The sequence below is a fragment of the Primulina eburnea genome, chromosome 6, assembly GCF_022965805.1.
Source record: "Primulina eburnea isolate SZY01 chromosome 6, ASM2296580v1, whole genome shotgun sequence".
Lineage (NCBI taxonomy): Eukaryota > Viridiplantae > Streptophyta > Magnoliopsida > Lamiales > Gesneriaceae > Primulina > Primulina eburnea.
In genome coordinates, this window is record NC_133106.1 from 32,381,362 (window position 1) to 32,396,509 (window position 15,148).

Consider the following 15,148-nt stretch of genomic DNA (forward strand, 5'->3'; position numbering starts at 1 on the left):
ACCATTTTTCTTTTGGGATGTTTGACAAATAAGTGAAAGGTGCTGCATTATTTGTTTTGATTGCTTCCATTGTGGCATTAAATTTTTCTATTTGGTGTTGCGTCCCTGCTTCCCAACTTAAGTCCTTCAAATGAATGTTTTTTAACTTAATGTGGAAATTAGAGCAAACATGCCTCAAACAAAAACGATGAACACCACATGGATGCTTGAAGTCAGGGAGATCTTGCAATGCACTTGTTATACCCGCATGTCTATTAGATATAAGGCACACACTCCACACCCTTTAGTAACATGTTGTGCAACATTACTTAGGAACCAATGCCAAGACTCATAATTTTCTTCATCAACAAGAGCAAATGCTCGAGGCAAGACCTTGTTATTGGCATCCAAAGTAATGGTATAATTATTTTGTGCATATACTTGGTATACATATAGATACCGTCTATACTGATTATGTTGTGACAATGTCGAAAAACCATCTATACATGGTTTGAAGGCCCAAAATACAAAGTTCAAAATTTTATGTGGCTGGTCATATGGTCGAAGGTTCTTCCATTCTACAATAGTTCCTGGATTGTACTTCGACAAAGCACCTATATATTTAGGAAGCAAAGTTACAAAGCTGTCCCAAGTATCATAGACGATCTCCACAGCGCGTTTCAAACTCTTTCATGCCTTAGCATACGATATAACATACTCATATTTTGCTTTAATACTTTCTCGTACATACTTGATCTCGTATGCATGATTACAACGCACGATTCCCAAAAGTGTATTGGCTATTATGTTGACGTCAAGGTTGTGGTGTTCTATTCCCACTTGGCTAGATATGCATGTGTGTTCATCAACATATTTTGTGATCATGAAATAGCCTAATTTCTTTTTCATTGATGCTCGAAGTCCTCACCCACAATTGTCACCTTCTGACTCGTTCTTGCATTTGACCTTCCAAATTGTCGGAGAAATTTCGACAACGACATATTCACGTCTCAAAACCCAAACTATTAAATCCTTCACTGAATCTATTAAATCTTTTTTGCTCTTAAAAACCATTTTCACAGTGAGCTCAGGCCTATCAGGATTGTAAAATTTTGTTCGTGATGCCGAAGGAAGGCCAAAAGAATCTGGAATTTGTTCATCATATACTTCATTGAAAAATTGGGGAATTTCACGTAAATGTTGCTCTGGTGCAGTATGAGAGTTCTCTGCCATGTTAGCTCCAGATATCAGGATACGCGATGATGTCCTTTCATTTACATTGTCAACGTGGTCATCATCTTCTCCGTCAATTGATGTAGCATACAAATCATCATCGCTATTCATGACATGATGATAACTGTCCCCAAATAAATCATCTTACTCATCCATGTGTTCTGTAATTGGGGAGGGAATATTTGGAACCCTAGTAGAACTTTCGAAATTTTTAACATTTGTGGTATTCTCTTCATCATCATATGAATTTAAATCAAATTGTCGCGTTCTACTAGAACTTCATGCAACATCAACTCCTGAGGGAACCATGATATGATGATCCCAACCCCTTGGATTAAAATCCCATTGGCATGTTCTATTCATCCCACATGCATAGTATTCTTTGGAATGAGCCGTGATATGGTCATCCGAAGGACCAGTGTCGGTCCCAGAATATGTCTGATTTAACTGTTTATCAACGTGATACATAGAATGTCCTGCTTGATTTAAACCCACCGTTCCCAAATCTTGCGTTATTGCCGGCATGACTGCATCAAAATCGTAATCAGTTACGTTCTATAACACTGGCGATGAATCAACATACAAGCACATGCAATCTAGTGCCGACAAATCAAACATAAATTGTAGACTATCATCATCTGTGATGTAGACATGCTTTTCAATGTAATGAGACAACGAACTATAAGAATATTTCGTTGACAATTTGATGTAAAATTTGATCGGTCCATCTCCAGCATGCAATGCACATAGTTCACCAATTGGAAAAATGTAATAGACCGTGGTATTTTCATGGGGCTGGTCGCAGAATACTATATCCAACCGTATCATCTTCAATAATCACATAGACACCTACGTAAAGTAGGACACTCACAATATCCATGTCTGGAGCGAAAACTAATATATAATGTCATACAATCATAAAAAAAAATTAATTATGAGTTTGTTAGACATATATTAAAATAAACTTATATTGACTTAAAAGTTAAATAAATTAAAATCCCCTTAAATAATTACTATTACTATTATTCATTAAAATAAATAATGTCAAATAAATTTAATTATAAAATATTTTAATTAAAATTATTAATTTCTTATATTACTTGACATTAACATAAACATATTTATAATATTATATAAATTAGATTAATGTGACCAAAGTTATAAAGTAACCAAATACTATTTCATAGTATAAATCCTTACAATTTTTTAAAAATATGTAACAAAATACTTTATAATTTTATTTGTATTAAATACAATAATATTAACTCATTCTTATATTAAAATAAATTAATTATATTAAAAACACTAACTGTCCCTCAGTTCACTCCGTCACAGTCACCGAGGAGGCAAAGGAAGAATTGGAACACAAGTATACAGAACAAGGTGAAAGCAGCGGTGTTACAAATAACGAGTCATTTTTCTTCTGTTTTCGTTAATTTATTGAATTTTTACATATAGAGAGAGATTATATTTGTTCTATGGGTCTTGAATTTGTGGGATAGTTTTAGAGGACGGTATAAAGGTATATATTAGATTTGTTCTATGGATCTTGAATTCTTGTCCTTTTTTGGGCAGAGATTCTTACTGTTTGAATTGAATTTGTGGGACTACTTTTGACATCATGGATGAGTAGGATTTGGTTTTGATTTTAAGCTATGGTAGGCGATCACCAGATCAAAACAAGGCTTCCAAAATTTAATATGTTGGAACGAATAGAGATTTTTACTTGCGGCATTTTTCGGAGTTGTCATTCAAACACCACGTCTTGAATTGATAAAGTTAAAAACTACTCGTGTACTTGAAGGTAAACAATTATTTTATTTTCCTACTGAAAATTAAACATAGTTACAAACTGATTTCTCATCAAATATTTTATATTTTTTATGACATGATGATGATGATAAGTAAAGGTACTTCGATAATCCTAGAAGTTGAAAGTTGATGGATTTGTGTCGAACTTGTAGAACATGGAAGTTTTTCGATTTTGTCGAATTTGTAGAAGATTGAAGTTTATGGATTTGGTGATTATTGAAGAAAGTTATTTAGTTTTGCATGTGCATTCGTATTTTGGAATTTTGTCGGATTTATAGTAATGAAAGTATGTTCGTTGGGTTTATTTGGTACAATTCTTGATAAAGATGTTGTGTTCTGGAATGTGATGATCACTGCTTTCGCACAGAACAACCAAGCAGTGATCTACAGCTCCATACCTTCTCTTCGCAATGGCACAAGTTTTTGCTTCCCTCACGCGATAGGCATTCAATCTCTTTTAACTTCATCAGATACATAAACTTTGTACCCTTAATAATTTCTGGGTTATGTTAAATTGTGAGTAATAAAATTGCACATCTCTAAATTCAGATATCAGTTGCTAAAATGCTTGTCTTTACAAATATCCGCACTCCAATGAATTAATCTACAACAACCAGCTTCTTGTATTCTTCACCAGAAATGGCAGCTTCCATGACAGACTCGGGATTCAGTTTCCCACCATTCTCCAAAAACAGACTCATCAGATTCTTGGAAAACCCACTCACAAGCGCAACTCCAGCCTTATTCCCCGGCACAGGCGTCGCCCGGGAATCCCTCAAGTTCCAAAACACAATTTCAGGCACACAATCTCCGTATCCGCAGCCCCTAAACTTCCTCACAATCGCCTCATGATCTGTCTCCCATGGCACATTTGATGCCTGATCAAATTCCATGTCGCTGAACACAAACAGCCTCTTTACAATTTGATCCGCCGTCAGCCCACCTTTCATAGCCACTTGCAGTATCAAATCAAACACTTTCTGAAGATCAGTGTTCATTCCCCATTCCATATTTCTAACAAATGATGTCTTGGATTTTAAAGAATCCCCTTTTATTATGTGAAGTGTTGGGTCCTGGCTGAATGTGATGATCTTCCCTTTCCAAGGATTTTGGCTCAGTTCCGATAGCAGAACACCCAGAGCAACAGAGACTTCCATCGGTATTCCCTCCATACTCCCGGAAACATCACATATTGCGAGGGAATTACTCAGTTTCCCTTTCTTTGCCATGTCCTCCACCATTCTTTTCCACTGAAGCTCCGCCACTTGGCCGCCATCTCCATCTCCCAATGCTGCAATTATCTCGTGAGGTAGCAAAGCTCCGGCTGCGATTTTTGTTTGACCGCTCTTCACCTTCTGGAGATATTCTAGGAATCTTTCCTTATCATGCTTCAAGAATTTTTCCTTGTACAGTTTCATTGCCACGGAAGCCACCCTGTTATAAGGAATTGATCCCCAATCATTGTTTCCTATGTAAACCTCAGGCAATTCCAAAGCCTTGCGCAATGGCACAAGTACTTGCTTCCTCAAACGATCCCTCACACGGTAGGCGTAATGTTCATCATCGATTCCTTGGTATTCCGGATACTCCTCCTTAGGAAACACCTTTCTTGCGATAGTTTCACACAATAAGGTGATCTTATCAAAGGAAGAATCCAAAGAGGGACACCATTTTGCTGCCAGACTGATCTTGAACATATCACCTGAATCCAGCAGCTTCGTGTCTGATCTCAAACTCTCTGCAAAAAGATCAGATACTCGATCATGGAAGAACTTAAAGTCAGGATCTTGGTTAAATCTATCGACCACCCTTTTCGCCATGGAGATCCTTTTTTCTTCCTTGGACAAATTAGAGTCGATTTTCCCGAAAATTTTACCCCTTCTCACTATTCTCCTCTTTCCTCGGCCGCGACCCACTGCCCTTCTAACACCACCTTTCCCAAATTTTCGAGCATCTGCGCCTTCAAGAAGACGGAACAGAATCTCTAGCAAATCCTTATAGTATCCGAAGTCCGCCAAAGATGCGACGTTAGAAGCCAGGGTTCTGGGATGATGCTTGTACAGCCACAACGCAGCGGTGTAGTATCCTTCTCTATCAGACTTCCCGGTTCCGCGGACTCCTCGCAGATTGCAAACTAGCCTCAGTGTCTTCAAAGGGTCCTCATTCCAAGCAAGCTGCAGACGCTGGACCAAGATTTCCGGGGGGGTGTCGGGGACGACATGGAAGAAGAAATCCAGCAGTGGATTGCCCGAGGAAAGGAAAGTCGGGGAGAAGTTCTCCGTGAGTCCCATTGGCGGGTTGTTGCGAATGGTAGGATTGTTGAAATTTTCCACCATGAGGTCTATGAACGGGTCTTTTTTGGCCATGGCGGCGGATTCCGTGGCAGAAGATTGCTGGTTGTAGATCTCCGGGGGGCCGAGAAGGGTTGTAATTGCCATTTGTTGCGCCATCGTACGAAGATTGAAAGCCGGTGTCTTTTTTAAAAGAAGCTTGTTGTGGAATGGAGAATTACATGCATTTGTTTATATACTGAAATGATTACTTGGAAGCTACGCACGACAATTATTATTTTCGAATTAACTCCACAAATCGTGAGAACATTGCATTTTCATTTTAATTGGTTCAATAAAAAATTCATATATTTTTTGTTAATATTTAATCTTTAATAAATACATTTGTTTAGAAAAAGTCAATTCATCCTCACGCATGTGCTCACTTGGGCTCCAAGTCTGCAATTTCTTTACTCTCATCCTTTGAAATGTATATTCTACAAATTATTTTTTTTAAAAAAAATTTATTCTTATTTACCAAGTCCAGCCCACAATATGTACTTATTAAATCTCGCATCAATAAAGATGTCAATGAAGTGGGTATGGAACGATACTCGTCCTATGAAAAAAACTTTGACTCATTATCCACTTCACCTTGGTTAAATATTTTTCGGACTCGTCCAACCTCGAATACAAAACGGGGCCGGTTAGACCCGTGACACCCGATTTTTAAAAAAAAATAAAAACAGTACTTTTCCTCTTACATGACTGAATTATAAAACAAACAAACATCTAAATACAACATAATAGAGAAAACTAATTCATGTATTCGACCGCATTTAATAATGACAAACAAATTATCTTCACAACATAATGAATTACATAAGTTATTAGCTCTCCAAAAAAAAATATTGATGTTCCCAAATGGACATTAATAAAACTAAATACTAGAGTATTTATATGCACATATATGATGCGCGTATTATAGGATCTATGTCTCGTCTCATATCCGGACGGATCTGAAAAATTGGATCGGAGACCCGTCTCATGACCCATTTGGTATGTCCAAAATGGGGCGGATGCATTGTGGGTCATGCTAAAAACCAGAACCATTGACATCCCTAGATATCAACATGAGCGGGGCTCTCTTCGATCCAATGCAGGGATGGGTATTGGATAGGAACAAAGAGTTTAACACGGCTCATGACTTATAGATCATCTAACGTTACCTCAAAAAATTTAAAAAGTTTCTTATGGGCTTATTTTTGGTTTCATGTGACCCATGAATTCTCCTTTGGGCCGAAGCCCATAAACACAACTAATTGTTCGCATACGAGGTCGTATTGATATATAGAGAAGTACGTCAGTCTAACTACAAGGGTAGTGGTCGATATGTGTAAAAAAGTTCAAACAACGTTTGTTTCAGAATTTCGTCAAATTGAATGTGTGTATTTTGGACAATTGATCTCTCAAATAAAATTGTTTAATTTAATGATTAACGTTATTCTTTCTCAAATTACAAATACACGAAGTTTGATCCTAGCCACGTGAATGCATGGGTACGCCTTGACCAACTCATATAATTAATTGTATGCACAGAAGTCAATGCGATGTCCCTTCGTTTTCCTTTTTTCTTTTTATGATGGAATACAATGGAAGAATTATATTTAAAATGTTAAATATTATTCAAATATTAAGATATAATTTGAAATTCATTTAAATATATTTCTTCATTAGATGACTTTTAAAAAAAATCAAATAATCTCTTTTGTTTTTACAATAAATACAAGTATGTTGCATTTAAATCGATGAATTTCAAATTCATGCATTTCAAATGTATTTTGATAGTTTCAGAAAAAACAAGACCACAAACTTTAAATTTGTATCTTGCATATTTATATAATTTTTCATGTTACTGAGAATGAATTTGAAGTTTACTAAAAAATGAAAGACATTTAAAATTCATTCTACTTTGTATAATTATTTATCCAAGTATTAGATATTTTTTGATACGGTATCACGAATTACGGATAATCCTACGATAAAAAAGTAATACCTTTTATTTATAGTTTACATTTGGCTTAGAGATATATTCTCACCTTATGCTTCTATTCAAGTTCAAGTGGACATATGTTATCCTTCATAGTTTACTTTCATTTGTTTCTTTTGGTTTAAGAATTTGTTTTTGGCATTTTTGCATGCCCTATATGATTTGTTTCATTTTCCTATATGATACTAATGGAAAATTTAGGGTCCGCTTCCAGCAAGTGTCACTAGTACAGACGCAAGGTTTTGAAATTATCCTGAGCCTGAAATCACGAAAAAGACCGTTAAAAAGGGGCCAGGAGGGTGTCTTGGCGTAGCTCCTCCGATGCTCAAGTCAGTGACTGGGGATATATGAGAGAACAGCTAAGGATGCTGCTGAAAATAATATATTGAATTAATTAACTGAAAATGCTTAAAATTGAACTGGAATACAAAACAAACTCTATTTGTACCTACAATTCTTGAAATAAATATCAAATCTACCAACAAAAAAAAAAGATGCAAAAAGCTCTTAATTCTTCTTCTCTACTCCAAACGACTTGAGTTATGTGAAGCTATCAGACAGTGAATTAATTAATATAAATCAGATTTACTTCTTTTTTGTATATCTTTTTAATTTGTTCTTAATCAGAAGCAGAAAAGCAATACATAAGGACGACCTCCAAAGTTCGGCTTACCTAATCTTGACCACCAGTTTGAACATTTTGCATACCTAAATCTTTCTTGAAAACAAAAGCGAACAAAAGAATAATGTCACTAACCAAATCAAATCATGCGAGAGTGGTTCTCGATGCACCGGTGTCTATCGAACTGCAAGTGGTGTGGTTCGACTGCAGCGGCGTCGGTGACTGTGTCTGCTGCAGCGGCATCAGATGGAGCTTAGAAAATGGAGTACTCCACCTTGGTTTCTTAGATTTGAAAATTAAACCCACATCAATAATTAATTGTGGGTGACTGCGTACGTGGGCCGGGCTTAATCTCCGACAAGTGAGATTAAAATATCCAAAATTTAAATTTAAAAACGGGATACGTCTCACAATCCCGCTTGCTTAGAGCAAAGCCTGTAATCCAACATCGACCAAACCCCTGTTTAGAAAGTCTTTCTAAAGTTATGTTGTTGCCGGACCTCGATATCAAGAATTATTTAGTTAAAAAAATTTCCTACTAACTTCAGGATTTTGACTCCATGCAGATATATTTGAATTCTATTTGATTTTTTAAAATGAATAAAATTTAAATGAATTTCAAATCCATTCTACAATATATATATATATATATACACACACAATCACAAATGTAACGGGTTTCAAATATACCCGACACGAGTTCCATTTAAAATTTATTTATTTTAATAATTGAATCGTTTTCCAAATAAGAATTCTTCATCAAAATCAAATCTTTCCATCAAAATACAACTTAACTCTCATTCACCTCATTGACCTTACTTTACATTTTTCGTTTGAATTCTTGTGTGTTTATGTAGTCTATATATAACTTTTAAAGTTACATTTAGATTGATAGATTTGGATGTAATAATATATCAAATATATTGACGTGCGATAATTATCTCTGTTCGGTATAGCGACCGAACTATGACGCTTGGGCTGCTATGCGGTTTAAAAAGTTTGAGTTGTACAATTACCACAAGTTATACATTTTGGTAAAGTGTCAAACGTTCGGTTCTACAATTGGTATCGGAGCCAATGTCATGGTTTCGATTCTCATTGATTGTAAGGATTGCAATTATCGGAAGAGAAATTGTTGAGATGCAAAAATTGTCTATGATAAGTAGAGCGATCGAACCATCGTATTTGAATTACTATGTGATTTAGAATATTTGATTGCACCATTACTACTAGCTATATACTTTTTTGTAAAACGGCAAATGCTCGGTACTACAAAATCCATAATAACAAATAATCATGGATTTGAAATCTATCTCATTACAACTTTTTAACGTGTTTATTAACAAATTCTGTGGATATTGAATTTGCACAAATGAAATTATTTGAAATCTATCCTCGCAATCATTTTCTCAAATCCAAATGCAAACCTAAGAGCGTGTACAATGCAACTTCATCTGACGTTGATGTCATTATTGATAATTTTATTTCAGATTCTTTCAGTTGTGAGATGATATTGCAATGCTTATACTTGAAATTTTAATTTTTCATTTTATTAAATAAATTTGTATTTAAATAACATAATAAACTTGCACATAATTTTTAAAAATTTACAATGACACAATAACAATTTTAAATACGTAATATTAAAAAAAAACTAATTTAAAAAATAAAAACACACATTATATAAAATATCTAAATAAAAATGATATATGATTAAAAAGCGGACGATTTTCACTATTCACCCACATGTAAACTCCAAATATATTCTCAACCAGGTCCTTTTGAAGCTTGTGTTGCAATTCTTGTTCCAAATAGTGACACGTCACCCAGAAAAGTTCTAAAGATATGTATTGGGCTAATTTTATTTATATGGACTTATACATGGATAATTATGCGTTATAAGTTGTCTTAAAATTTTGGCTCTTGAACTTTAATATATCTAACACGGTGTAAGTTTCTGTTTTTATGATAATTAAAACAGAAATAAAAATGAGTTAGCTTCACCGCGGAGACCCGCCCACATCCTCGCACACGGAAACAGGTCCTGGAGAGACGAAGAAGGTACGCGGTCGAGGAAGATATCCAAGCAACACAGCAAAACACTTTATATATATTCAGTTTCTGAAACAGGACACAGCTAGAAACATGCGGCCGCTAGCTAGTATGATTGCCTGAAAGATCCCAATTTTTTGAAGCATTAATATTTCTATGCAAAGCCCAAAAGGTATAATAGACAAAAGAACAAAGTAAAAAACCAAAGTGGAAACCCCATAAAGAAGCCAAAGAAAACATGACTTCAGCAATGACAAAAGGAAAGGGGAACAAAAATTAATTAAAGCATCAAAAAGGGACTTTTTAGTATAACTTTGGCCAAATAGTGAACCAAATATCACCATTATTTTATAAAGTATTGCAAGTGGGAAATCATAACCCACACACAGAGAGAGTACTATTCACTTTGAATTAATGATCAAGTGTTTGAATGCATCTTATAAGCTTAGCTTTTCTTTGTTGAGAGATATATCAAGTTGCAGATTCTCCTTGGTGTTGAGCAGTGAAAGATTCTATGTAGGCCTTTTAAATGTTAATTTTGCCCTCTTTCCTACAAATGGTTGCCATATGTGATTCCATTACAAACAATGTCAAAACAGGTAAAACACAACATTTTTAGTATAATTACTCTCATTTATTTATAAATATCAGAATAGATTTTCGGAATGACAATTTAATTTTTTTTCCCAAACGCCGAATTCGGAATTTGGGATTCTAAATCAATGTATTTCAACTCTAAACCCGAATCCCTTTTTTCGTTAAGGTCACACATAATATAGTCTTAAGGTTTTAGTTATGCTCCCTACGGTTAATTCAAGATATATATGTATATATATATATATATATATATATATATATATATATAGCATTGGAATCTTTGGTTGTGGCCTGTGGATGCAATGACATCGAGTAGTAGGAGTGGTGGATGTTGCTGTTGTTGCAATAGGACTTGTCTATTCCAAACATAAAGGAAAAGGAAATTTCTGATATATAACTTGAATTATAATGGCCCATTTACGTGAAGTGGGGTTCATATTGCATTTTTTTATTCTTCCCTTTTCCTAAATTGGTATATATATTCTAGTTTTCATTGGCTTATATACAGATTTTTCTCTTCACCAACCCATAAATTACTATTGAAAAACCACATCACCGAACAACCATCCATTAAAGTTAACTTTTTTTTTATTTCCATCGAGATAATAATAATGAAATAATTATAATGATGACTAAATTGAAATCCCTTATTAGTTATTACTATATGTACATTAGCATCATATATGCATTTGTTAGTGTCTTTTTCTGCTATACTTTATTATAAGGTAATTAAAGAGTCGAGGGAATCAATATACGGACAGTAGAAATCCAAAGTTTGGTTCTTTTTCTCTCCATCTTTCCTTTTTGTCGTCGCTTCAAGATTCTGTACTCTGGAGTTTGATTCATTTGATGTAGTGTTTCTTTTTCTTCATCAGTACTATTGGTGAAGCTTTACACATGGTCTTCTCTAGTGAAAATCGTGTTTCTTTTGGATACAAGCCACACACGTCTCGTGTCTGTTGCTGCCTATCAAAACTCTACATGCATAATGCATTTAGTTATTCAGAAAACCCATCAATTTCCCTTGTAAAAATATTAATGAATTCAACTGCTAATTCGACGACAGTGGCAGTAGGACATTACCCTAACCGCATATCAATGATTCGTGTCTGACCAAGTTTTTTTTTAATATGTGGTCTAGCGTGAACCCTTTATGCTTGACTAAACATGCGTCATTGAATCCTACATGCAGGTAACGTCCTTGTACTAGGATCGGATTTCCATACATACAACCTTGGTTGCATACAATGTTTAAAGCAGACAAATCAAAGTATTATTTCAAACTCTGAATTATGGAGTCATTTTAAAACCATTCTTTCGGCGTAAAAGAAATTCGAGTCGATCTAGTCGGTTAAAACCGCTACAACCTTGGTTGCATACATGGTTTATTGCCAACAAATCATATTTTTTTATGCATGTAATTCATCAGCGTATTAAGGTTCATTAAAACAAAAGGGGAATAGTTTTAATAAATATGGTAATTTGACTGTGATTAAAAGCATAAAGTAATACGAGTTGATTAGGTTTAAAAAGGTCAAACTTATGAATTGGAGTATCATAGATATCATGGATGCCAACCATGGTTAGAGGCTAGATTATTAAAATATTTAGAAATTTGTCACTATTTCGCAGTCAAAAGTAGTTTGCAATGATGAACATATAAAGTGCATCTACGAAGCAATTGTGTACAAAATTTTGGCTTAGAATCATTTAAAACAACCTCGAGAATATTCAGTTCCAATTGCTCGAATATTTATACAAAATAAAATCTGCAACAATCTATTGAAAAAATTAGATAATATTAATATTTTTAAAGGCACTAGTCTTGCAAATCAATAAAGATGCACCAAATTAAGCATATGCAATCATAAATTAATTCATAATTTAAGTGAAATTTAATTGTCCTTAATACAATTCCCAGTACTAGAAGAAAATACTAATTCACAAGCTTACAGCATAACAAAAGCGATCATAATAATTATATTTTATTAATAATAATATATTGTAAATAGAAACATATTTCTTTTTTATAATTTTATCATGGATAATTATGGGTAGAATTTATTTGGAGGCTAGCTGACCAAGAATTCATTTCTAAGAGCACCAACTTGAATAAGCTTGGGGACCAGATTATTACTCAAATGCAAAGCAACCAGACTCTCAAGCCCACCCACACACACGCCGCCTATGTACAACGCCGGGACCGCGGGACCGCCGCCGGAATTGGGCGAATATTCGGCCTCATCGCTGGTATCCCGCTGACTGAGGGTGGTGATCTCGTCTTCTTCCATCTCTATGACCGTGGGGTAGACGCCGATGGTTGAGAGGAGATGTTTCATGACATGGCACATGCAGCAAGAAGGTCGGCTGAAGATGATCAGAGGGCTCTCGGATATGAGGCGTTGGATGCGCATCTCGGTGGATTCAGCTACGTCGATAGCCAGGGGAGAGGTGGTGGTCGGGGTGAGCTCGAGGCAGACGCCGCTGTCTGCTAGAGGCCAGTAATTCCGAACGCCTTGCATCGCCGCCGTGGAGATTTTATTGGGGAGAGGAGTGGACAATTGGGGACGTGGAGGAGAGATGAATATATACGAGAAACTGGGGCAAGTGCTCCTTGGGAAGAGGTATTTGTTAAGCTACCTTTTTTAACAATCATAATTTATATGAGTAGATTTTTTTTACTTCATTCATTCATTTAGACCTCGTCTCAAATTTAAGACTTGAAATATTTGATTCAAAAAATTACTAGTTAAGATTCGAAATTCGTACTTCGCCGAACTAATTAATGAATTTATTATTATAAATTTGAAATAGCAAAAACTTATGTGAGACAGTCTCACGGATCCGTATTTGTGATATGGATCTCTTATTTGGATCATTCATTAAAAAAATATTACTTTTTATACTAAAAATATTACTTTTTATTGTGAATATGGGTAGGATTGATCCGTCTCACAGATTATGATCCGTGAGACGATCTCACATAAAACTCATTCATTTGAAATATTTAAGTTCAAATTTATCAATCCAAAGACATATGTAGCGCACACAATTTAATTTAGTTAAATAAATATTGAATATATCATTTATTTTTACTAAATATAATAAAGTAAATCCAACAGTAATCACCCCTTGCTCTTGTCATTTGATTATGAGGTTGTCTTGAGTTGTGAGCATGCAATAGAACGTAAAGACAAAAATTTGTGTGAGACGGTTTTATGGGTCGTATTTGTGAAATGGATCTCTTATTTAGGTCATCTATGAAATGCTAAGAATAATACTTTTTATTGTGAATATCGGTAGGGTTGATCCGTCTCACATATTAAGATCCGTGAGACGGTCTCACATGAGACCCACTCTAATGTAAAAGGTAGTTTCCAATTTCCATTATTTTTATTTCGAAATTGCAAAAAGTAAATCTAACTTTTACGAAATGAGAAGTCTTTCGATCGTCCGTAGGGTATTTTTATTTTTATCCTTTTTATTAGGAAAGAAAATATCTTGTTTTTTTTGTTTTTGTTTTTATCGTTTTGCGATGAAGGGATACTTCAACTAATAAGTAATATTTTATTTCACATTAGAACAAACTTTCAAAAATCATTAACTTTATAAAACCAAGAAGATTCCATATTTCCATGCCGTTTTTATCGTTATTTGCACAAATATTTTAACATAAAAAATTTTGTGAGACGATATCCTAAGGCAATTTTGTGAAACAAATATTCAATTTAGATCATTCATAAAAATTTATTATTTTTTATTGTAAATATGTATATTTTTTACTTATCTCACGGCTAAAAGTCTACGAGATCGTCTCACAAAAGAATTATTACATGAAATATTCCGCATACAAATATTATATACCATGTCAAATTGTAATATGCATATTCGTACAGAGTTCAATTAGTACCATGAATAAAGCTAGAATATTGTAAAATAGACACGTAATTTTTACTTAAAAACAAATTCAAAAGAATTAGCATCCTACAAAGTTAGACGTGTATTAAAAAAAATGGAATCATACGACCCGTTATTGTTCAATTAATGGGAAAGTGGGGTTTAGAGAAGAAATGTGAAGGTGGCTGACATCACAAAGTAACACATCACGTTAGCAATGATCAAAGAGATGGCTAGCTTTATTTATTCTTTTTGTTTTTCAACTATAAAACTCGCCCTAATCACTATTCGATGTATATTGACTAAACCTCTATATTTATAGATTAACTTATCTAAGTCAATCGAGTAAATTGTATTGGACAAACTATGTTCGATAAGTCCGTCCAAAAAAACGTTTGTAAGAAGAAGAGAGAAGACTATATATATATATATATATATATATATAGCAATACGACATGGGAGATGCAAGGGAGATGGTAAGAAATTGCACAAAATGACGATAGAAAGGAAGAGATCACGTGGATCTGTTTCTTGGCTTTTACTGCATCTTCATCATTTAATGGTAATAAATAATAGCCTTAATTAAATATTACTTAATAATGTGCTTTTATTTATAATAATTAAACGTTCCTCAAT

At 34.4% G+C, this 15,148-nt stretch overlaps 2 protein-coding genes across 2 annotated transcripts; both read right to left on the minus strand.

Moving 5' to 3' along the window:
- Nucleotides 1-2,527: 2,527 nt before the first annotated feature.
- Nucleotides 2,528-5,499, minus strand: LOC140834357 (uncharacterized). The gene has a single exon (XM_073199187.1). The coding sequence runs from the start codon at nucleotides 5,472-5,474 to the stop codon at nucleotides 3,624-3,626; it is 1,851 nt and encodes a 616-aa protein (XP_073055288.1). The 5' UTR covers nucleotides 5,475-5,499; the 3' UTR covers nucleotides 2,528-3,623.
- Nucleotides 5,500-12,582: 7,083 nt separating this feature from the next.
- Nucleotides 12,583-13,242, minus strand: LOC140833490 (glutaredoxin-C6-like). The gene has a single exon (XM_073197831.1). The coding sequence runs from the start codon at nucleotides 13,135-13,137 to the stop codon at nucleotides 12,688-12,690; it is 450 nt and encodes a 149-aa protein (XP_073053932.1). The 5' UTR covers nucleotides 13,138-13,242; the 3' UTR covers nucleotides 12,583-12,687.
- Nucleotides 13,243-15,148: the final 1,906 nt, after the last annotated feature.